We start from the raw sequence: 26,350 nt of genomic DNA on the forward strand, positions 1-26,350 counted from the left end.
ACCTCCTCCTGCCTTCTCCCGTTTAGACTTCTTTGTGTGCTGTTCTGCAATGCATTGCTTATTTTCTGCAACTTACTGATGATCATTTGGCAGAGCTGAGGAGGGGACAGTCTCCAGTGTGACACCCATTATATGGAATAATATCCTCATAGAGATCTGGCAGACTCTCAGCACTGATGGCATCTGCCAACAATTGAAAATATGTTTTTCTGCTCAGATTTTTTTCTAGCATGTTTATTTACCTTGAAAAGCAAAATAAAATACAACAGTTAAAAAAGCATATCATTGTAATATCTCAAGGTTGTTGTTGTTCTTTTTTTTTAAAGCTGTGTTTTATTTTGCTAAGATGTCCCAAAAGTGCTTTTTCAGGAGGCAATGGGACTTTCTTGGTTTTTTTTTCTTTGAAGATGTTTCACTTCTCATCCAAGAAGCTTCTTCAGATGTCTCCAAAGGCCTTCAAAGAAAAACAAATACAAAACAAGAAAGTCCAGTTGCCTCCTTAAAAAAGCATGGGATGTTGGAAGTCAGCACCCATCCACCCTCCTAGAGAAGGAAATATTTTGGGGAATGTTAAAAAAGCAGAATATATTTCCCCAAAGGAATAATAGAAAATCTTAGGCAGAACCCCCCCCCCCCAGTCTCTCTGCCCCAAGTAGAAACCAGGTCTGTAGAAATGCAGATCTGATAATCCTTTCAGAAAGACTGGAGCCAGGAATCTTAGAGCTGATGGGATTAGAAAGACGAAGACCCCTAGCACCAACAACCCCTTACCCCCAAAAATCCAACACAGGATATAGCCATCAACCACAGCCCCAGGGAAGCAGGATATGACCTTTAGGACATAATAGGATTAACCCACCACCATCAGAATACCAAAAAGGACACACTCAAAGGCTCAGGTCAAAGTTCATGCCACAAGAAAAGAAACAACTCCAAGCACAAAAGCTCAAGAAGATATAAAAACACACTACTCCTACAACATGTAGTCAGTTTTCCCAGAGCCACATGTGTCTCTGGCTCTGCTCTTCAATAAACTACAACCTTCTTTCTAAAGCAGTCTCCATTTTGTTTATTCCTGGCTTGTACTAGACCCTGATGAAGATTTTTCTTTCAACGGGACAACCATCTGGCTGACTAAGAATCCCTATAGACATTTTGCTAAGATATTTTCCCAGGATTTTCAATTAATTGAAATGTTAAATATGCACATAAATGTATATAGAGATTTATTTATTTAAAACATTTATAAGGCTGGCCCAGTTCAGCCAAGGTGAGGCTAAGTGGCTTGCAAAAAAAAATGTAATAAAGCTGAACAACAGAATGCAAAACCACAGTACATACACCTACAAACAATATTAAAATATGCATATTTTCATAATGAGCATTGTATACATACAGATAGTCCTCAACTTATGATTATTTATTTAGTGATTGTTTAGCTGCTGAAAAAAGTGACTTATGAAAATTACCGGGTCCTTGCACTTTGTTGCAACGTTTCTACAATCACCTGATCATAACTTGGATGTTTGGCAATGGTTGCACATTTTTGATGTTCTCAGCACCGCTTGGTCATGTAATTGCCATTTTCTGCCTTCCCAGCTGGTTTCTGACAAGCATAATCAACAAAGAAGCCAGCAAGGAAGGTCATAAATCTCAGTCATGTGATATCTCACTGAATGACTGTGGTTATTCACTTAACGATAAAAGAGATTGTTAAAATGGGTGCAATCACATGCTGCTCATGTAATGATAGCTCTTAATAACAAAATTTCCAGTCCCTATTGTGCTTCTAAGTTGAGGACTATTTGTACATTATATATTCATATATACTCAAAATCCTTGTAGTTTATGAGGCATAATAATCTGGTTTGTGGGACTCTAGCTTGCTTTCTTGAGAAAAAAAGTTCTTCAAACATTAGAAAATCTTCACAAGCTCAATATGATGAATTGCTGTAGTTCAGCTGAGTCCCTGTAGATATTTTAGACTAGATTCCTTTCACGCTGAGGCGTCTCTAGGATCCAGTGCTTTTGCTAAAAGTTCGAAAAGCTGGATTTGCTTTCCCACCAGCTATATTTTTAACTGAACATTCCCATTGCATTCCCACAAAGTGTACTGAATTTGGTATACTAGTTACATGGTACCTGTTGCTAATATTTTCTGTGCTTCCTACCGGAAAGTATGTCTAGTTCCTTCTGCAGAAGAATACCTGATATAGGTGGTCCTCGACTTACAACAGTTGAAAGTTACAACGGCACTGAAAAAAATGACTTATGACCATTTTTCACACATGATCTTTGTAGCATCCTCACGATCTCTTGATCAAAATTCAGATACTTGGTAACTGACTCATATTGATGACAATTGCAGGGTCATGTGGATCCCCTTTTGCGACCTTCAGACAAGCAAACTCAATGGGGAAGTCAGATTCATTTAACAACCGTGTTACTAACCTATCAACTGCAGTGATTCACTTAACAACTGTGGTAAGAAAGGTTGTAAAATGGGGCAAAACTCACTTAACAAATGTCTCACTTAATAACAGTAATTTTGGGGTCAATTGTGAACGTAAGTTGAGGCCTACCTGTATAAGCCTTGAGTAGCCCTAACTCTAACCCAGTGACCATGAGTTCAGAGTGTCTCAGGACTTTATGGCCTTCATGGCAGCTATGGATCTGTTCCATGTCATTGACAACCTGATGCATTCTGGCAGTCATACGTTAGATCAGGTATTTGTCCTGGGATGATAGCGATGTGATCTGGAGAGATCACTCTCTGATTAGCTTTTGGCTCACTGGTGTTAATCCTCCCTGGTGGACCTAAAAAGATCCTGAGAGTGGCTCTGTTTTAGCAAAGATGTCTTCAGTTTGCCATGCCCCCCCTCCTTGGAAGTTCAGATGAGGAAGAAGTTAAAGTAAGGTGGCCTTCGACAGTTTTTCAATATTCTGCTACAATATTTAAACAACACTGAAGTACATTCGAAGATCATTGTGATTCTTGTTTCCTGACATTGCCTTCCTTAAATAAGCTGACAATCCCAGTACTGGAAAGTTGATATGGTGCTCCTGATCTAGGTTCCCCTTGTTCTACTTCGCCTGATGTGTCAAGGCAGAATGGAGAAACCCACCACTAAAATATATCTGAATATTTCTTCCTATTTTGTTTAGCTTCTGTTTTATATTAGAGTAATCAGTTTCATGCTTTTATTTCTGAATACTGAGATCGTTGGTTTTTCTTGCTCTTTGATCTCTGTTTTTAGTCTTCAGTCACACAGTTGGTTCTAGCTCTTTCTAATTTGATACACATACTGTAATTTCACTGGTGTTGTCTGTCATTAACTGCTTCTTTAAGTTCTTGTAAGCTTCTGTTTATGCTATCAGTAACACTACCTCAGTGTCATTTAGCCACTTTGGTCTTTTTTGGCATCTTTCAATTGCCTTCAATTTTTTAGTGCCTTTATGTTATATTCCAGTATACCACACTCTTAGATTCCAGTGAGCAGAGAAGTTTTATTTAATCTAATATTGAATTTTTGTTCCTGTCATGCAAGTTATTTTTGAACATTTTTTTCAAGAACTACTGTTCAAAGGCATCATTTTTTCTTTGTTCAGATTTTCTGATATTCTACCTTTTGCAATCATATATTACAACTGGGAAAACAGTGGCCTTGTCAGTATGTACCTTTGTTGTCATTGTGATATCTCTGCCCTAATGTAGTCTGGATCTCTCATAGTCTTTTCCCAAGTATCAGACATCTTATTATTTCATGGCTACAGGCGCCATTCCTGTGAATTTGGAGATGTAAGAAGATAAAGTCTGTTACTACTTCAGCTTTGCTTCTTATTTGTGTTGGGTTGGTGCTGACACAATCACAGTGTGGTTTTTTTTCTGTAATATTAAATAGCAGGTCATCTTCTTGTACCTATAGCAAAGGACTCTTTTCTTTGCTTACAGCAGTCAATATAGTGTTTTTAGGTCATTAATGTTTTTTCCAGCAATTATAATTCTAATTTCTATTTCTTCTATTCCACCATTTGTCATGATTTATTCTGTACATAAGTTAAATAAATGATAGGAAACGACCTTTGTGCCCTCGTTTCCCAATTTTTAATTTTGTAGTTGTTCCACATTCCATGTTAACTATCCCTTCATAGTTCGCTTGCCTTTTTGTCAGAAATCTCAGGGCACTTCCGGGTTAAAAGGATTAGCCAGTGATATCACTGTTGCCCAGGGGATACCAGGTTGGGGGCTCCTTTCATGTCCTCATACCCACCGAAGTAATATGTATCTATCTACTTGTGAATGCACACTTTTGAACTGCTAGGTCAGCAGGAGCTGGAGCATATGACGGGAGCTCACCCCATCACACAGTAGCACTCAGGTCTTGAACACGGCCTTGCTGATCGTCAACCCATTGTCCTAACTACATGAGCCACCGTGCTCTTTCTTCATAGTGTATAACTGAACTCTAACTGAGCATCACCCAAGTTATAAATCAAGATTGTGCTAGGAGGAAATGGGTTGTTTAATTAGCCTTCTTCCTCCAGAGATCATCATCTTCTAGTTTTTCATAGGGTTGAATTACCGTCTGTCAAGTTGCTTTGTTCTCTGGGAGTTCTCCTGGATTCTCACCTTCTGCTTGAACACCAGGGGCCCATATTGTCCAATGGCATCTTGTGCTTGAATTGCAATTTCTCTTGGTCCAGGATGTACCCTCATAGTCATTCTTGTCTTCATCACTTCACATTTACATCTTTAGAATTTGCTCTACGTGGCAGACATTGAAGTCCATCCAGAAGATCAAATTGTTTTTTTAAAAAATATTTTTTATTGAAATGTATTGAAATTTCAATTAAATAATGGTAAAAACCATGACAGATAATAAAAATACCGTATATGCCGGCATATTAGGCGACCCAGCGTATAAGACGACCCCCGTATTTATCGCCGAGCCGCATTCCTAGAATGTTGTCTTATACGCTGGAAACTACCAGTATTTCCGGCGTATAAGACAACTCGGCTTATAAGACGACCCCTGTCTTTGGCGCCGAGTTTAGCGCTTCCGGAAGTCGTCTTATACGCCGGCATATACGGTACTAAGTAATGGAAATAAAAACAGGAAAAGAAGTAGAAAATAAAAAGACAGGAAAGGAAAAGAGAAATTGTAAAGAAGTGCATTTTCATATTCTTGACCAGGGTCTTCAAACTTGGCTCTTTTATGATTTGTGGACTTCAACTTCCAGAATTCCTCAGCCAGAGGGAATTTTTTCACTGTCTTGTATCTGTTGTGTTATTTATTGGGTCTCACCTGTCATTGTCACTTCCATTTGTATTTTCTTCGGTTCTGCTCTAAAATATGGAAAAAAAAATCTTGCTTTCTACGTAGATTGTAGTTTGAATCTCTGTTGTTCAAAAGTGAAAATATCCCTTCCAACTTACTCCATCTAAATAGATTGTCTTCAGTTTAAGTTTTTCAGAAAAAATATACATTTTTCTCTTGCATAGTATTTTAATTGAAATTTCCTTAAGTACAATTACATCTGCATTACCAGTCTTCAGTCTAGTATTTAAATGCTTGCTGTAAAATTTGATATCTTGTCTTCTTCCTGATAAAGTGCACAATGACCTCTCTTGAAACATTTCTTAATTTTGAAAAATATGTATTAATTATATGGAACTTACTGATCTCTGTCTTAGTGTCATCTCAAGAGAGGTAACAATCTTTTTCTGAGATAGGTTTTTGATGTTGTCTTGGAACTGCTGTAAATTTTAAGCAAAATTCTTTTACTCTCAGTTTCTAATAAAGGCAAATTGTCCAAACTTTTGTACATCTCTTTATTTATAACTCTTACTTTCCAAAACTTTCACTTTGCCAATATTTTTTTTTCTAGTCTGCAGACAGATGCCCTACAGATACTTCACTCTTCTTCACTTCTTCACTTCTTTCACATCTTTTTTTATTATTCTTGCAAATCCTTCTTCTATTTCCTTTTTAACCATTGCAGGGATCTCTTTGCCAAATTCTTTGAATACTTTCTGCAATGAATCTTGTGAAATGCCTTATCTGTAAGTTGTTCTAGTGAACCCTTGTGTCCTTCTTCTGATTTAGGAGCTTTTCTTTGATTTGCCATTGTGAGATGAAAGCATGTTGATGAAAGTAGTAATGAAAGTAAAAGGCAGGTTTCTGCTTTTTTTCTGTTTTACTTTGCTATGCTCAGCACTTTAGTTCCAATTAGTTCTTCATACTTAATTTTCATAGTTTAGTATATATTATCCCTATCTTCTTGTTTCGTAAACCAATTATATACTGTCCTTAAAAAATAAACAATCAGCATTTCCACAAAAATCTGGTCTGCTCATCTACTTAATTTTGTTATTTTCAAAGGTGCTTTCATAAAAAAATGTTGCTTTGTTTAAAAAAAATCCCTATCTCCTTTATCTATTTAAAAAATTCTTGGATTGTGATCTTATTAAGTTTTTTGCTTTTAGATTAAAATCCTTTCAAATGTTGTTCCCTTTTAAAAAGAAGGCACTTAACGAGAGTCTTTAATTTTCATTGCCATTCAGAATATCTGTCTTAGGTGGTAGAGTAATTACATCCAAAGATGTTTAACAAAGTGAGGCTTATGCTGGTCAGATGTCACTTAAGACAACAGAGCAGTTAAATCTTGGCCTAACTATGGATTAGGAATGCTTAAGGTAAGGTAAGGTGAAGTGAGGTGAGGTGAGATGAGGTAAGATGATAAGATAAGATAAAATAAAATAAGATAGGATAGGATAGGATAGGATAGGATAGGATAGGATAGGATAGGATAGGATAGGACAGGGTAGGGTAGGATAGGATAGGATAGGATAGGACAGGGTAGGATAGGATAGGATAGGATAGGATAGGATAGGATGAGACGAGACGAGACGAGATGAGATAGGATGAGATGAGATGAGGTAAGATAGGATAAGATAAGATAAGGCAAGGCAAGGCAAGGCAAAACAAGACAAGAAAAAGACAAGATGGGATAACCTTTATTGTCTTTTTTTACTGTGGGCACAATGGCACACATCAAAAATGAAATTTAGTTGCCTGCTCTCAAAATGAACACATACATGACACACACCCTAAATATACTATATACAACATATGTATAGACTCACACCCCTACATATACATAACAAATAAATATTAAACACTGTCCATCTTGAATATATAACAGAAGTAGGAAGCTTGAGAGTTCACAAGTTTAATGCTGTATGGAATGAAACTATGGCTGAATCTGGATGTCCTGCTTCACATACCATGGAGCCTCCTCCCAGAAGGTAACAGGGAAAACAGGTTGTGAAGAGGATATATAGTGTCCAGATAATCGTACGGACCCTGCTCAAGGAACACTTCTGTGCTATAACATGGAATATGTGGGGCAAATGCTTCCCAAAAGAGGGGGGAAAACATTATTTGAAACAGCTAAAACAATATATGATCTGCTTACAAGAAACACATATTGGGAAAAATATGTTAAATATTTAAGTCACAAAACCTGAGAGAAGAATTTCCAACTATTTCCAAAACTTATATTGATTAAAGTTGATGGCAGATATATTAGGGTGGAAGTTAATCTATAGAGGGCTAAGACTTTGATATTGGTAATTTATGTCCCCCAATGAAGATAAAACAGCATTTTATAAACATGTTATGGATGCCAATAGAGAATATTTGTAGCTCAGGGTTGAACTATGGAGTCCTTGGTGCTCTCTGAGAGATTTTTTTCCTTGCAGACCTTTCATTACCCAACTAGGTAACCTCTTCAGTGCTAGAAAGGAGTGGATTACACTTCCATGAACACTGAGAGGGCAAGCCACTGTATATAAACACATAATAGTTCCATGTAGCACTGAAGTTGTTGTCTAATTGGTAATGAAAGGTCTGCAAGAAAACAACCAAGCTCAGAGAGCACCAAGAATTCCACAGACTTATGGATAAATTATTGGATCTTAGGTACTGTATGAATGTTGATGTCTCCTCAGGGATTGGAATGGAGTATTTGGGAAAGAATGAGTATGGGAAAGAATATTAACAATATACAGGGTAACTGATCAAAGGTTTTTTTTTTAAAAAAAACAATGGATAATTTGGAGCTTGTTGATACATGGAAATACAAGAAAAAGGTGATTCAAAATTATACGCTTATACTCTTGATTTTTTTCCCCTTGCCATACAAAGTTAGGTATGTCTTTCTCTCATTGTTTCAATGGTGTATCACAGTGATGGCAAACCTTTTAGAGATCGAGTGCCCAAAAACTGGCCCCGCCCCACTCCACCTCCCTGCTCTGCCCCCATCTCCTACCCCGCCTGCCCACAGGACCACTCACTGCCTCCAGGCCCCGCCGCAGATCGCCCAGGCAGCCCAGTGGCGGTGTGGCGGCCACACCTTCTGCCCACGTCCTGCAGCATCAACTGCATGATGGGGTGTGAGGGCAGAGTCTTGTCTATGCTGCCTGACTGCCATGTCCTTGGCTGTGCTGCTCCATGTGGGCCACCTTCGAGAGTGACTCTCCTTCAGGGGGGCTGCTGGAAAGGAGGGGGAGGCAAGGCTGGGGCAATGGCACATGTGCCCACAGAGAGGGCTCCAAGTGCCGCCTCTGGCACCCATGCCATAGGTTCGTCACCACTGGTGTATCAGTTGCTAGAATAGGTATTGTTTGAAACAAAAACATCATTATTGGCAAAACATTTATTTTTTAATCACAGAGGAGGTGAGGAGGGGGCTGTGGAGGGAGTGGGGCTGGGGCAACGGCACATGTGCCTATAGAGAGAGCTCTGAGTGCATGCATGCCATAGGTTCGCCACCACTAGCCTAGGTAGTAATGAATACATCTAGTTGTCTGTGTAACATCTCTTCTCTGGGAACTGCAATTTTTGCCAGTCAGTATTCAGGGGCAATTCAAGTACTATTTTTTTTTTTTTTTTAAATTCTGGTGAGTTCATGAACTGGACCCTGCAGTTTTCTTGGTAACACTGCAGAAGTGGTTAGTTCAGAACTATCAAATGAGAGTTGCAAAAGTACTGAAGATCATTAGATGTCAATAAACTGTTAGGTGTTCTTTATCTCTCTTGACAGTGAGAACAGATAATCAGGGGAACAGCTTATCTCTGGAAGTTGTGGGTGCTCCATCACTGGAGGTTTTCAAGAAGCAATGAGCAAACCATTTGTCCAGGATGATATAAGTTTTTTTGCTTGAGCAGGGGGTTGGGCTAAAAGACCTCCAAAGTCCCTTCTGACTCTGATGTTCTATGTTCTATCTCTTTGCTGCTTACTAATGGCCTTTCTGGATTTTGGCAGCCCAGATATGGCAATGCTAAAATAACGTATATGCCAGCGTATAAGACGACTTCCGGAAGCGCTAAACTCAGCGCCAAAGACGGGGGTCGTCTTATACGCCGAGTCGTCTTATACGCCGGAAATACTGGTAGTTTCCGGCATATAAGACGACGTTCTAGGAAGGCGACTCGGCGATAAAGACGAGGGTCGTCTTATACGCCAGGTCGCCTAATACGCCGGCATAATACGTAGATGGAATGTGAAAAATGAAGTACCAGTTAAATAAATTCTTTCCCATTAATAAGCTACAGGGGACAAGACTATCAGTTCTCTATATCTTTCCCTTTAGGATACAAATTATTTCTAGGCAATTTGCAGACATCAACAATAATATAATACTTTTATTAATATTTTTTTTAAAAATTGTATTTTCTCCTACAGGGAGACTTGTGGTTGTTTATTCAGCCATCCTCTAGCAAACATCAAACATGTCCAATTAGCACAGAGATACACTGATGAAAAACTTGCAAACTAATGTTTACTTGCCCAAGACACAGATGTTTCTTTGAAAAGATTCAAGCAGGGAAATGCCAAAAACGGAACAGAACAACAACAACAAAAAAAATATGGAGCTCCAGTAATTGAAAAGATCCTATCAATGATCTTGCTTGCATGATAAAATGAGGCACACATTAACTTTTCCAATGTTCTCCTCCACAGATTCTGTACATAAAAGGGCTGAACATGTCACTCCGTTTTGGACAACATCTTATCAAGCCTTCTCTTGTGTTTCTGAAGACAGAGCTTTCTTTTGCACTTGTGAACAGGAAACCTGTGGTCCCAGGCCGTATCCTTTTTCTTTCTTTCTTTCTTTTTTGTGGTTAGGAAGTATCAAGTATAACAGATGGCTTTGGATCTCTGGCTATCTGCCTGGAAGTGGGCACCGTTCCTCGCTTCTTGCAGAAGAACAGGTAAGATGTTATTCATATTTATTCTGAAGCCAGTCAGTGGAACATAATATGCTTGATCAGTGTTGCAGAACTTTTGAAAGAGGTTGCTTAGCAACAGTGACCAAATAGGTGATTTTTCTCCTGACCTTTTCACCAAAGGGAGATATATAAATAAACAGGCATTTAGCATTTTTTTTTAAAAAAGGAGTTGAAAGTGCTTTAAAGATACTCTCTGTTTTAATTTCTGCGTTATTGGACCAGGAATTAGCCTTTTGTGGGTTTCAGTGTGTACGAGGGACAAATTCAGCTGGAATGGCTAATTTCCCAGGTGAGCAATGACTTTTTGAGGGAACAACCAAGACTCAACATTAAGTCATATGCTCTTATGCCAGAAAGTCCTAGGATCAGTCTGAGATACCTAGTAGCATATAATGAGACAGTCCTCTGCTTGAGTTCCTAGAAAGTTCTCAAAGTCAGAAATGTTGCTCTCGGCAGACAAATAGCTGAATCTGACATAAATAGCTTCCTAGGTATGAAAAGGTGCACATGGAGTAATAATTGTTTTGGGAGATTTGGGTCCTGGAATACGACGTGAAATCTCAGATAGACAAGACAGTGTTCAAACCTAATGGGTGGATTGGTTCCTTTGTTTACATCTAAGCTAGCTTTTTCTTTATGAAAGTTAGCATTAAACTTTCAAAGCACAATTTGATCAGTTAAAGATATTAGAACAAGCACCCTCCAGATGTGTGGACTTCATCTCTGAGAATTCTCCCCCCAATATATCTATACATTTGTTTTTCTGGCTAAGGAATGTTGGGAGTTGAGGTCCACAGGTCTTAAAATGATCAAGATTGAGAAACATTGTCTTAGACTGATCTTCAGCTGGTGGCAGCAAAAAAACGCCCATCTCTTCAATAGCACAACTGGAAACACTGGCCCATGTGAGGCATCTGGAAAATCCCAGCAGTACTTCCTCTGGATTTTGAGTTATCTTCTTTTCTCCTGGATGTTTTTAATTATTAAGTCTAATTAATAGATGTTGCGGATAATGGATGGTGGATTCATTTTTACAGTGCCCAAATCCCATATTTATAAAGAAATCAAATACATAGTTCAGAAACAGTGATCTTTCCAATAGTGGTGAACTTTATTAGCCTAGAAAGTACTGATATGGCTGTCAATAGCTGCCAATTATGATGACCATATATTACTACTTACATTGGAAACACTTTTCTCCCAGGGCCAATTGCTGGAGAATGCCATGGTTACAGAGGCTTGTGCTTCTGCTTGCTGCCTATGGTTTATTCATGGTGTACTTGATTGGCCATTATGGATTCCAAATAATTAGGCCTTTGGAGTGATCCAAAAAAAGGTTGTTCCCTGTAATGGCCCAAGCTTCATGGAATAGCCTTCCATTGAGTATTGATTATCCTTCATGAAATAGAGCTTCTGGAAAGCAGTAAGGATGGAATGCTTCCGGAGGGATTTGGGGCCTTGATGCTTATCTTGGATGGAAATATTAACATGAATTTATGGTGTAAGGTACTTATATGCTTAGTCAAGTCGTTGGCTGTTTTTGATCTTATTGTGCGCATTTTAATGTTTAATCTTGGAGACCTTATAGCAGTCATGTAAATTATTACTGTGGAGGATTATCTTGTTTTACTATGGTGTTGCTACCATTGCTATTTTATGTTTTATATGGATTGTAAGCTGCTGTGAGTTCATGTGGATTTGATTAACACAAAAATTTAACAAAAAAATGCATAAGTAAATGTAATCATACAACAGCTGCCAAGCATCTGCTTTAAAAGCTAAACTTTGGACCTCAGTAAACAATGCAGAGCGATACATGCTTCCCAATTAGATTATAATATGGATGATTTTACATTAGTATTTAATGCATTAAATGAATCTTTAAAGCAAGTGATCCCACCTGTTTATTTTAACAGAATTCTTTTTTGTTGAACTGTGTAATCACATGTGAGTGTTTCGTATGTTCCTCATGTTGCAATTTGTAATAATGCATGTATTGCATTTTGCACTGTTGAGTAAGTGTTTACTTAAAGAGAAACATCCTATCCAGCATTTAACTAAGAGAGACAAATTGAGGGGTGGGGAAAGGAGAAGAAAGGCTTTACAGTGTGTGTGTGTGTATTAAAAAAAAAATCAAGATTGTGGCTTTGTCCACATGATTGAAGCTCTTCCTCTTTTTATGTACATCATACTGTCCAGCAGATGTCCCTGGGTGGGGTATTACCCTGATGAAAGCAGAACAGGATAAGAAAATAAAGTGCTTGCAAACCAGGAAAAGATACCCATAAAGGAACATTCGCCTGTCTTGGCAGGAAATATATTTCCTATGTTTTACAGCAGTAATTTTAACTACTTGGGTCTGACTCACTTAGAGAATGCCTTATGATATATATCTATTGCCTAGAAGACAATGACATATTAACATTTTTGAATTTCTGTAAGTTGCAGACAAAAAGAATGGCATTAAAAGCTGATTCCATTCAGATGTCAGGTTAATTAACTTTTGTGTTTTGAAATATTCAGGTTTCCAAAGAGGAGGGGCAGACATTTAGGCTGCAGGGGGGGGGGGGATTATTCATAGAATGAGCCATGTTCTGAGAAGGCTGCCTAGCATGAACTGCTGGAAACATCAACAGCTCCAAGGCAGGAGAGTAAAATTTAGCATACACCAGTAGGCTTTCTTAGCTACTCTCATGTCAACATATTGTAATGTTTAATATGCGCATACAAATTTTATTGATTAAGACTTCCTCTTTCTCCAATTGATAAGCCTGCACATTCAATCATGTATTTCCTTTGTTACAACACTGGGGTTAATACATCTTCAAATTCAATTAGGCATATTTGATTTAAACAAATAGCTTCAAAATCCAATCTAGCCTGTGTGTGTAATTTTGGATTCATAAATGATCTTGTTTGACCTGTTTTCCAATCTCTAGGTTTGATTTCTTTTCTCTTTTAGGGTCTTTATTTTATTCATTTCTCTCCCATATCTATAAACTAGACAGCATTTATTTTAGCTCCCTGAACTTGTGATTGTGATTCTGCATTCTGTGATTATTTTGTAGACTGGTTCATTTTTGCTGGCTTTTGAAACTGGAACCACAGTATGGCTTTACAGAGGGTTCTCAATGAGTCTTGCTCAGGGATTTTTGTCCCTATGTGAGAGAAAGTTAATCATGTTCATCTTTCATTATCCCCATTGACAAGACAACATTGACAAGAAGAGGCTGTTGCATACGCATTAATTGTCCTTGTCAGTTACAATCCTATGTGATCCAGTTTGGAAGCCATAACAAAAATCATTCCCTCTGTGTCTAATTATTCCTTAGAAGATAATTTTTGTAGCTCAGGGTTGAACGTGGGGTTATTACCCATCTATGTAACATCATCAATTCTACACGAGCACTGATGATGTTAGCTAGTTGGGTAATGAAATGTCTGCAAGAAAGCAACCAAGCTCAGAGAACATCAAGGAACCCACAGTTTCTTCCTTCCTGCCTGTCCTCAAAGAATGAATTGGATGAAGAAGGAAGCTGAGTGTCAGATGACAAGAGGACAGGACCAGAATGCATGGACAGATTACCAGTTCATGTGATATTATTGGGATGGGAAGAAGGAAATGATTAGATGATAAGGCACTCAGTAATCACTCACCATGATGACTCAGTGGCAACTAATCACAACTGGAAGTACAAGCCTTGTGAATGCCTATTTCTAAAGGATAACTGAATATTAACTGTCCATATATCTTGTTTGTGATACAATAATATCAATAACTATGTGAGAAAGATCCTAGGTGAACAAAATATACTGGGTCTTTGATTGTATGCCCAGAATTTGATTGTATGCCCATTAAATCTAAATTTTGACTGCTTGATTCCTTGTCTTCATGCCAATTTAATAATAATTCATTATTTCCTTGTTGTTTGATGTTTTCTCAGCTGGAGACATATTTAAAAGTTTCTGAAAGACAAGACTTACATAAACAAGAAAATACAGTACTGACTGAGAAGGGCCTCTGAGGGAATAGCTGAGTTTCAGATGCCTCAGTAGTCAAGCTAGACTTGTTTACACAGCCATTATCTTGTGATAACAATCCCTTAATCCGAGAAGGTCAAAAACCAAAGTTTGCTTGTTTGAAATATATTTTAGAGAGAAACTCTGAACTTCTTTGTGTGCTTGAGGGATTTCGTGGACAGGTAGAAGATTTTTAAGAGACCTTTTATTGAGTATCTGAACTTCAAGATGTGCTTGAACTTGCTTGTTGAATAAAGACTAAACGAGAATTGTAATAAATAAAATGAAGCAGAGCTGTAGAAACCACAGAGCGATTGCTTTATCCCAAAGGTATGTGCTTCAAATATGACCAATAAAAGAATAGTTTTAATTAAAAATGTATAGTTGGGAGATGAATGGTGTTGAATGAAATCTAGGGAATATTTTATTATTACCTTCTCACAATCTGTGTTCAGTGATTGTGTTTGTGTATTTTGGACCAGCAAGGCAAGAAATACATAATACTGTATAATAATGAGTTGTTCTGACAATGACTAGTTTAAAAGATAAGAATAATTTAAATCCAGCTTTTTCTTGTGGTAAAATAGCCTTCTTCAACTGCCATTTAGAAAACTCCCAATCAGCATGGAGATGATTGGTTTAAATGTTCAAAACATTTCAAAAATATATATTCCTGTTTCTTACCTAAGAAATACATCACTTTATGGCCACCTTTTTTTTTTACTTAAAATATACTTCAACAAGTTTCTATTCAATATTTATAACAACTATGACTTAACATAATATATTTCTTTGGAGAACATTGGATTTTTTTTAAAAAAATACTTTTTAGTAAAGAAGTGTTTTACAAAACAAATAGGACAAAAAAGGAAGTAAAAAAGGAATAAATAAATAAGAAAGAAGTGAAAGAAAAAAGACAGAAAGAAAAAAGGGAAAAGAAATAATATAAAGTATATATTTTTTTAAGAAGAGACTGGACAACCATTTGTCTGAAATGGTATAGGGCAGTGATGGCGAACCTTTTAGATACCGAGTGCCCCCAAACCACCCCCCTCGGCTCTACCTCCCCACCCACCACCCCCTGCAGGGCCACCTACTGCCTCCACAGCCCACCGCAGATCACCCAGGCGGCCCTGCAGCATCATCTGCGCGGGACAGGGCTCGAGGGTGGAGCCTTGTCCCCACTGCCCGGCTGCCATGTCTTTGGCTGTGCTGCTCTGCATGGGCCACGCCTGGGGGCAACTCTCCAGGGGGGGCTGCTGGTGAGGAGGGGGCTGCATGGGAGATGGGGCTGGGGAAACGGTAGGCGTGCCCACAGAGAGGACTGCGTGCCACCTCTGGCACGCATGCCATAGGTTTGCCACCACTGGTATAGGGTTTCCTGCCTGAGCAAGAGGTTAGACTAGAAGACCTCCAAGGTCCTTTCCAACTCGATGATGATGATGATGATGTAACTTCAATCTTCTTACAGCAATTATAAATGCATTTGTATTTTATCCTCTAAGCTTGCATTGTGATTCTTTCCATATTCTACCTCTCCTAATCATCAGACTCACAAATCACAAGCCGATTTATTTCCCTGTTCAGCAAGAAGTCTATTTTCAGTCATTGACAAATGCATTTTTTTCTCTGATCAAACAAATCAATTTTGTCATCTTCATTAACCATTTCTCTATTCTATTTCAGACTCTTTCCATCTTTGTGCATATAATAACCTTGCTGCTCCTACCATGTACAAAAACAATTGTCCATACATCTTCTCTTATTGCCTATCCTTTAGTCCTAGCAAGAAAACTTATTGAGAAAATTGGGGTTTGGATCGCTTATATATCTAAGATTTCTCAAAGTTTCTGCTCAAGCATGCTACCCATACCTTACACGAGGATAATTATAGAAAAATCTCTGAATTGCCTCCCTTTTTCCCAAACTGGGAAAAATATAAGAGATCCTGGTCTTCATTATAGATGTGCAATGTCCTGACATGGTTTTTATTTGTATTCTGATCAACTAAGACTCTTATTTTCCCTAAAACTGGCCACTAAGACAAAGTTCACCAGTATTTTATGTTGGTGGTCAGTTTGATCATTTTCAGAGAAATCCCATCAAGTACAATATTACCATGCATAGTCTGGCAAAGTGAATACTTGAACATTTTTCTTCTCCCTTTCCATTAGAAAGTTAAAGAGGGATTTGAGTTGAACTGGGTTCCTGGTGACATCATGGACACATCCATGATGAGTTTGCTTGCCTATAGTATGAAAGTCCGTTGCTTCTTTTCCACGTGCTCTTAAAAATAATTCAAATCTGGCCCACAGTCATGCAGGAGATCAATAGGAGATGGTCAGCTCTCCTAGCATTCAGCAGTTGCAGTGCTTTTCAAACCCTTGTTCCATTTGGGTTCTGCTTCCTGGTTTGGCTCATACCCAGGGCTGAACGTGGATCTCCAGAATGTCCATCCACAGGGACACTCAGTGGAATTTATGTATCAGATTTATATGGTGCCCACTGATCCAGTGAAACTCTCGGTGGAATAATATCCTTTCTCCCTCATCTTTATTATTAACAATTTGGGAAGTCTTTGCAGTTGGAAAGAGTGTTTATAATGTAGCTACTAGTTAGGGAGTGGTTGTGTGGTAGATTTTTAATTCATAATTTGAGGTCTGTGTTAGTCGAGCTTCACCATGGGATGGGATGAAATAGATTCCAGCAATTAATCGTTGGCACACCATATCTGGGCTGCAGAAATTGAGACAGTCATTAGCCCAAAGAATTGCTGCCCGATCATGGGGAATTGGGAAAAAAGAAGGCTGGAGAGGAGAGAAAATTCAATATTTTGCCTTTTGTTAAACTGGGGTTGCTGCTGCTGTGCTCCCAATGGTTGCGGACCCCGTGGCAGCTGTATCATCCCCGGTTGCAGCAAGGCCCCCCATCTGCTGCTGCACATTCGGGGGCTGCAGCCACCCCCAATGCTGTTGCTGCATTGCCAGCAGCTGTTGGCCTCCCTGCTGTGGGGGCTGTGGCATCCTCCATTGCTTTAGAGGCCTCAGGCTGGTGGCCGGTAGGCACGTCAGTCCGGGCTTTGGCTGTCCCAGTGATGGCTTGGGCTCTTGTCTCGCCGGTGGTGATCTGGGCTTCTGGAGGGATGACAGCAATCTGGGTGCCAGGTCTGGAGCACCGACTGAGGCTGTCCCTCTCTGCGAGGCTGGAGGCTATTATAGGTGACTTCATGGACGGGGAAGTTGCTTGCCCTGTGCAGGGGGGACTGGGGCTTTCCCTTGAAATGAGTTGGTGACTGCCCCGCCAATCATCATGATTGATGGCATATGGGGAATGGGAGGGTTGTTCCCCACTTCTCATCTCTAGCTCCTCAAATCTCTCCACCAATTTCTCCACTGATTGACTACAGACTGCGGACAGGTACTTCCACTCACCAGAGTCCTCAGTGGTAGTCGATTTCATGGCTCTCCATCAGTCCAGGGTACGTGACTTGCGAGAAGCCCCTCTTTGCAATTCGACCTCATCCGCCTTTGATTGTGGCAAGGCCGTCTTGAGGTGTCTGGAGTCTCCACTGGGTACGGTCAGTCCGATGACCAGATCAGTCGTCCTCACGGCTTGGGTCTTGCCCCCATCTGGGACACCTGAAAAGATTCCTTCTCCGCTGGTGCGCTGGCCTGTGCTCCATCCTCTGAGGCAGAAGCCACTGCCAGGGTGCTGGTTTCAGATCCCCCTTCCTTTTCCATGTTGAGACCTTCCCCGAATCTTTGTTGGTCTATCCCTTGACTCTAGGGACAGCAACTGGAGCTCGGGACCTGAGGATGGATAGGTAAAAATTGTAGTTTTGGGATTAATGTCATGGTTCCGACAGATGAAACCCTTCAAAAGAACTTCGAGATGTTGTTTACCTTAAAGAATCTTTTATTCGGGAAACAAAGTATCGGCACTACATAGTTGAACCCAAAAACTAAATCCCCCTCCCCTGGACACAAAGTAACAAAGTACAATTCCCACCCCCAATAAACAATCATAAAGCACATTCCCCAGTTAGCTTGAAGCGGGGGCTTTCTCTCCAGCCTGCCAAAACGTTTCATTACCCAACCAGATAACATCATTGGTGTTACTGAAAACAACCAAGCTCATAGAGAACCATAGTTCAACTTTGAGCTATAAATATTGTCTCCTAGAGCAGTGTTTCTCAACCTTGGCAACTTTAAAATGTCTGGATTTCAAGCATAGCTGGGGAATAATTCTAGAAGTTTTTAAGGTCGAGAAACACTGCTCTAAAGATGTAACTTCTGATTACTGTGGGAGTGGGATATTGAAATCATATATGGCAATAATAATAATAATAATAATAGTAAAGTTGGAAGGGACCTTGCAGGTCATCTAGTCCAACCCCCTGCTCAGGCAGGAAACCCTACACCATTTCGGACAAATGGATGTCCAGTCTCTTCTTAAAAACTTCCAGTGTTGGAGCATTTACTGCTTCTGGAGGCAGGTTGTTCCATTGATTAATTCTTCATTGTCATTTGTTAGATCACTCTCCAGGAGATGGGACATGAAAAGAGTTTGGTGGCATTTGTAGAATATAACAATGGAAAATGTTGGAGTCATGTTGCCCTTGATATGGTTTGCTTCATAACTACCAGCCATTCCCATTGTATTGCAGTTTGATACCACTTAGAATAAAATACAAAATCCTTCTGCTGTTTTTCATGCCCATTAGCTTTTTAGCCCTTATAACCTCTACAATTCTTTAAGTTTTTAAAATAATATTTCCTCTATGCTACTTTTTTTTCTGACTCTTCCCCCCAAAATGTGCTAAGTATGGTGGTTGACCAAACCCTTTTTGAATAGTAAAGGAAGGCTGTTCTTGTATTACAGTCTGCTTATTTGATTGATTTAATGATTTACTGCCTGGGCTGGTTAAAAATCGAATAGCATTCCAAGCAAGGAAATGGTCCTTTCATAGTATTCAACTATAACATCATGTTTTTTATTGCGACTGTAGTAGTTTTCATTATAGTAATGCAAAATAATAGAGTTGCTCTGTTCAACCAGTTGCATCTGTGTAGTTTGTTAAATAGATGATGAAAGTATAAAAGTTTTCTTTTGGAAGTGTGCAAAATATTAATATAATACTGATCCCTTAGATCCAAGTAGTTTTATTTACAAGTGAAGATATATTATTTCATTTTACTTAACTGAAGAACTGTATAGGACAGGGGTTCTCAACCTTGGCAACTTCAAGACTTGAGGACTTCAACTCCCAGAATTCCTCAGCCAGCAAAGCTGGCTGAGGAATTCTGGGAGTTGAAATCCACAAGTTTTAAAGTTGCCAAGGTTGAGAACCCCTGGTGTAGGAGACCTGTAATAGTCCACCTCGCTTTCCCAAGGCCACTTGATTGGGTCATTTTGTCCCGAATTCAGGGTCTATTTATTTCTTATCTACTCAATGTCAATGCATAAAGTTAAGCAAAGTAATAAATCAAAGAAACAAGCACACAGAAAAGTCCAAGTATTCTTAGGAGGCAGTCTTAAGAGATGGTAGCACCTAGCAGACCTATCTGGGCTTGGAAGCTAAGCAGAGTTGGGTTTGGTTAGTATCTGTGTCAGAAGAATAATTTGGGGTTCCAACTCAATATTTCTAACACAGTTATACAAATTTATAAATCCTTCTCACACCTGGATGGGATTACTCCAGGGACTATCAGGATACTAGACAGCTAGATTCAACAGTTCAAATAATATTCCAAAACAAGGTAATAGCAAATAACTTCATGTGTGGATTTCCTCCTCCTCCAACAATTGAACTAAAGGAGAACCTATGAGCAGGTGGTTGAATACTGATATTTAAATTGCTTCATTCAACTCTGTGGTTTGATGAGATCTTCTCAACTTGAATATTGCCAGCAGCCCCGTATGGATTTTTTTTCCCCATCCATGCTACAATTTAATGTTTTTCCTATTGGATGGAAGAGCTCTCTCCCTTTCCAATCTTAGTATCTTGGAGTTGAAAAGACAGTTGAATGTTTTCTATGTGACACATACACATGATGATTTTCCCACTCCTTTACTTTTAGTATCTTTAAAAAACTGGAAGAAGAGATGGCAAGGGCTGAAATTATTTTTGATGATTGATCGATTGATTGATTATGTGCCATCAAATAGTTTTCAACTCCTAGTGACTATTTAGATATTCACCATGGGAATCTATTTGTAACCTGTTCTTTCAAGTCTCCCAACAGTCTATTCAATCATAACTATATCTGAGTCCATCCATCTTGATGCTAGTCATCCTCTTCTTCTCTTTCCTTTCCTGTTTCCCAGGATTACAACCTTTTCCAGAGAGATAGATCTTTGCACAATGTGTCTGAATTAGGATAGTTTGAGCCTCACCATTTATGGCTCAAAGAAGACCTCGGTTTGATTTGTTTGATGAGCCATTGGTTTGCTTTCTTGATTATCCATGATATCCTCAGTAGTCTTCTCCAGCACCAAAGTTAAAAAAATCAATAGATGAATTTCCCATGTGTATTGTATGTTTAAAACAAATCCTTATAACTGGTGTGTCTGCCAAAGACAGCCTTCCCATCCTGAAGAGCCTTTATCAAACCAAGATTTTAACTCTTATTGTTTGTTCTCAAAAATGGCTTTATTCTTCTCTTGCCTGACTTTAAGCATATCTGTGATAACGGGGGTCTTGGAAAATATTTTGCATTAACCCTATTACTACCAATTGACTTCTAATCTCAGAAGAGACTTTTGATCCCATCTTACTAAGCCCTAGAATGTCTGTATGATCCTTTATTTTATTTAGCATAGGGCAAAAAATGATTTTAAAAAAGCACCTTACATTCTCAATGAACAAATATGAAAATATTTACTCTATTTACAAATTCAATATAGACTATTTATATAATCAATATATGATGGAGTTGTATATAGAAAGCCTCTGGGATTTCCCTCATTTGTGCTCAGAGGGCCCTGTTCTACAATATGTCTCACTGTCTGCTTTGAAGCACCACAGCTAGATTCCAAAAAGGAGAGTTATCCCCACTTATGGAGGATGCTAGTACATGCAAGTCATGTTGAGGCCTAATCCTATTAAGGTCTTATGGATAGATCAAATCCTTTGGGTTCAGCTGTAAAGCAGGGAATGTTGTGACACTCTGGAAGAGGAGCAGAGGACCATTCTTGCATCAGGCCTGAAACAGATTGAATTTGTTATTCAGCAATTTTCTGGCTGTCCTAATAGGTGGATTCTGGAGCGTTTATATCAGTGGTGGCGAACCTATGGCACGGATGCCAGAGGCGGCACTCAGAGCCCTCTCTGTGGGCACACATGCCCCAGCCTTGCCTCCACCCACGACCCCCTCCTCATCAGCAGCCCCCCTGGAGGAGAGTCACCACTAAGTGTGGCCCATGCAGAGCAGTGCAGCCAAGGATATGGCAGCCAGACAGTGTAGACAAGACTCTGCCCTCATGCCCCATCACGCACAGTTGATGCTGCAGGGCATGGGCAGAGGGCGTGGCCGCCATAGTGCTGCTGGGCTGCCTGGGCGATCTGCGGCAGGCCCTGGAGGCGGTGAGTGGCCCTGCAGGCAGGCAGAGTGCGCGAAGCGGGGGCAAGGCAGGGGGTGGGGCAGGGGGTGGGGTGGGGCAGGTGGGGCCAGTTTTTGGGCACTTAGTCTTTAAAAGGTTCGCCATCACTGGTCTATACGGACAATACAACAGTGAGACCACTGCTAGCGGATGAGAATTCTTGGTTGTTTTGCAGTATTTTTTATAGCAGCCAGGTGGTAGCATAGACTCTTCTTCTCTTGAATTATAATTGATTGTGTATGGGGGGGGGGAGATGAGCCTATGCAACAGCTTTATGTTCCCAAATCTAATTTTGGAATAAATTAGTGAAGCTGTTTCATATTTGCAATGCTTTTTAAACATCCCGTGTAATTTTTCTGTTATTTGTTTATTTCATATTCATTTATTTATTCCAATGAAGTTTTACATGAGGTTAAAAAATGAGATAAGAATACATTTCAGTTTGTAGCTAATAGTCACATTATTAACACTGAAGGGCTTAGCTGAAAAAAAATAGTGTTCTCTGAAGGAGATGGGACTTGAAGTCAAATGCAGTAATCCTGGGAGGATGTAAGAGAAGGTCCTCTTCCCCCTGCCTGATGAACAGACCTCTAAAAGCAGAGGAACTTTTGGAATGGTCTTCTACAGACCTTACTGTTAATACAAGCAATCCATTAGCTACTCAGATCCTAAGCCAGTGATGGCAAACCTTTTAGAGACCGAGTGCCCAAACTGCAACCCAAAACCCACTTATTTATCGCAAAGTGCCAAGGCTGCATCAGCATTTTGGTGCCCTCAGGGGGGGCGTGGTCCACTGGGTGGGTGTGGCTGCAGTGATCATGGCAGACTGGATGAGAATGGCCAGGGCCAGTCCCTCGCCATCTCCGGGGCATCCCCGTGGGGCCACTCACTTGCTTGCTCACTCACTTCCTGCCCTGTCGCTTCCAAACGCCACATACTCGCTACTCTGACGAACTCTGCTGAGGCAACGGGGTGACATGCCCAGAGAGAAGGCTCTGAGTGCGGCCTCTGGCACATGTGCCATAGGTTCGCCACCACTGTCCTAAGCTGTTTAAATCCATAAAGGTTAACACCAGCATTCAACAATGTGCTTGGAAGGCAAATACGACTAGTAGAGATTTTTCAACGTAGGGACATGATGCTGAGATCTCAGCATTATAGACTGCTTACCAGCAGATTTACAGAGAATAAGATTTAATTTCATATTCTTGCTAATGTACTGTGATTATTTGGAGGAGTCTCTGTACTCGGAGACACATTTACAAGGGCCATTTATCTATCTTAGAGAGCCTGTATTGCCACGAGAGAGTTGTTTGTGAAAAATTCTTCCCTCTCAGTCTGATTTAAATAGAACCTTATTGAAAAAATAGATCAGAGGCTTGCTTGCAGCCTTTCCTACTGGGGCCAAATGCATCATATTTCTATTGAAAGTACGATCATTATTTCTAAATCGTCATTTATATTTAGAAATCAGCATGCTATTCAGAAGCATTCTGTCTTTTGTCCTCCCTTTTTGGGTGGTACATTTCTTCTTTCTTACCGAAGCGTAAATGTCCACCCTATATACATTGTTTCTTTCCCTTCCAAAAAAGTATTTGGAGAAGGTTCTGGTTTTTCTTCCTTTGACTTCTAAGTAAGGAAATAATGATGCAGCATTTTCTCATCTCCACTTTGCTTTTCGTTCAGTTGAGCTCCACAGACAGCATCCGTCTGTCATCAAGAGAGACACAAACAAGAGATGGAACTTGATTTGCTGTAATTGTTTCTAAAGAGGCGGCTGATGACTCCCCAAACAAAAACTTATAAACAAGCTTCTCTGTTTTGGAACAGCAAACATCGAGACACATGCTGTGAAGAGAACTGAGAAGAAGATTGCTCCGTTCACGGTGAGGAGAGATCTAATGTTCCAACCCTATCGCCCTAGGAAAGAATAACTGGAAAAGTGCTTCTAATTAATTCTAAATATGCTTGATTTGACATTCTTAAATGTTTGTATACAGGCCTCAGTCGCCACTTTTGTAACGCAACAAAGAAAATATGCCAACAGCTAGAGAAATTTAATATTATTCAAGATTGTTTCACCTTATCCATCATCATTTTTTTCAGCTTACTAATTTTTTTTTCTTTCTACCTGCTTTTGGCCTACAGATGTCTCCTCTTTTATTCAATCCTTATTATGATACAAATCTGGGAGGGATAGATAATAGATGGGAGGACAAGGAAAATTTCAAGAATAGTTAAGCGAATAGAGTAAAAACAGGGTAAAGGAATCCCTGCAGATTTTACTCCGCTAGTCATTGCCAACTCTAGGTGGCGCTGCTCATCTCCATTTCAAGGCCTTGAGCCAGCGCTACCTGAAGACATTTCCACAGTTATATTGCCAGCATGACATCATGGAACATTGTTACCTTCCCAGTAAAGTGATATCTATTTATCTATTCACATTTGCATGCTTTCGAACTACTAGCTTGGTAGAAGCTGGGGCAAGTAATGGAAGTAGTGCTTGGGTGTCAAACCCGGGCTGCCAGCTTTCCACCGACAAGCCCAGCAGCTTAACCGCTGAGCCATTGTGCCGCCCAAGCTAGTTGAGTGGAAGGAAACAAACAGAATATAATTTAACAGGGATAAATGTAAAGTCATACATACAAGTAAGAGAAATGAAAGAAATAGGCACAGAATTGGGAAGTACACATGAGAACGATGTTAGTGGATCACAAGCTCATTAGGTGCCAACAGTATAATGCAGCTGCAAAGAAGGCCGACAACATCTTGAAGATCATCAAATAGAGCATAGAGTTTTGATCATGGGAAGTAATTATCCCACTGTACTCTGCCTTTGTTAGGTCTCACTTGGTGTTTTGTTCAGTTCTGCACACTCCATTTTAAAAAAGACATTGATAAATTGGAGTAAGTCCAGAGAAAGGCTACCAAGATGGTGAAAGGACTAGAAACTAAGTCCTGCAAGGAATGGTTAAAACTTCTAGGTAGGTTTAACTTGCAGAAGAGAAGAAATTTAAATAGGTTACTGCATGATATAGTTACTTCCCTTTCACTGGAGATTTTCTAATAGAAAATGGATAACTCATCTATCAGGGTTGAGGTATCATGTAGTGTTCAGGGAGTTCAACTTGTTTTCTTCTTAGGTTCTTTCCAACTCTGTGAGTATTTGTAAATAAATAAACAGCACTCAATTGAACATTAGGTTTGGGAACTTTTCCTGCAAGTGCAGGATGTGTTTTTTCGGATCAACCAACTGTTGATCCATTGGTTGTGACAGGAATTGACTGTCTTGTTGTCCAAGCCTAATATTGTGAATGAGAGAGAATTACTGGCCTAGACTCACCAGCTGGGTTTCATATCTAAAGTGGGACTAGAACTAGCAGTTTTCTGGTTTCTAGCTTGGTGCCTTAACCATTGGAGCAAATTGGCTCTCATAAACCAAATTGGATAAAATGGGTAACTGAGCAATTTTAGAAGATGCCATTTTGAGAAATGTAGATGTAACTGTTGTCATAGACTGGGACAATTGAGTCAAGCTAGCTCATATTAATAATTAATAATTGTTACTGGCCTGTAAATTTCCAAACTCATTGATCATGCTTATCTTCATAATCTATTAGATGGACATCCTTAATATGTTCTGTAGGATGTCACCTATGTAGGATCAAATACTACAAATTACATTAATGAGGTCCTAAATGCTATGGAGCAACATCTATGGAGATTCTCAGTCATCCAGGTCATGGTTGTCCCAAAGCTATGGAGCAACATTTTTATATGGCTAAATGTAAGGTGAGTCTAAGTAAGCCAAAGGACCTGGTTGAAACTAACATTGGGCTCTCTTAATCTAAACACTTCCCCTCAATCAGTTGTAAAGAATGTATATGGTTTTCTAAAGCTCTTCAGTATGCTGAATTTTACTTGGCCTACCTTTATGCTGGCATTGTAGACATCTGTTTAGTCCAGTTACCTCTCTCCCTGGTCCTTCTGCTGGCAGATTTGCTGGGCCTTGGAGATAGCTGTCGAAAAATTGTTTTCCTCATTAAATATTATTTGTGCTTCAGCCTCCTCACCTACCCCCAGCCAACATACTATATTTAGGATGGGTCCCCTTGGAATGTTCAGGCCTTGACGCAGCACCCTGATTTTTATGGTGCTAAAGCAATTTATGAGCAACTGAGATGACTCTACCTGGGTATGGATAATTTCCCCTTGATGTCTCATTTTCTCTTCTCCTAGTGCAACTGGAGATGGTTATAGTTATCAAGAGAACTTTTCATCTTACGAATTTATTTCTAGCAGAGGGAATCATTTCAGAATGGGAATAATTTCTCCATCTGCTAATAATTCTGTAGCAGATCACAGTAACCTCTGGATTTTGATGAAAATGGCAATTTGGGTGTAATGAGTTATTTCCGGATCAAATAAAG

At 39.6% G+C, this 26,350-nt stretch overlaps 1 protein-coding gene across 6 annotated transcripts in view; it reads left to right on the forward strand.

Annotated features, from left to right (window-relative positions):
• Positions 1-26,350, forward strand: part of FHIT (fragile histidine triad diadenosine triphosphatase) — a 1,435,547-nt gene that overhangs the window by 592,075 nt on the left and 817,122 nt on the right. For all 6 annotated transcript variants that reach the window (XM_039326596.1, XM_039326595.1, XM_039326592.1 and 3 more), the window contains one exon: positions 10,030-10,156. In XM_039326596.1, the coding sequence (XP_039182530.1) occupies positions 10,054-10,156 (103 nt within the window). In that variant the 5' untranslated portion in view covers positions 10,030-10,053. The remainder of the gene's footprint in view (positions 1-10,029; positions 10,157-26,350) is intronic.

Source organism: Crotalus tigris, unplaced genomic scaffold (genome assembly GCF_016545835.1).
Source record: "Crotalus tigris isolate CLP2741 ecotype Arizona unplaced genomic scaffold, ASM1654583v1 scf7180000024342.5246164, whole genome shotgun sequence".
Taxonomy (NCBI): domain Eukaryota; kingdom Metazoa; phylum Chordata; class Lepidosauria; order Squamata; family Viperidae; genus Crotalus; species Crotalus tigris.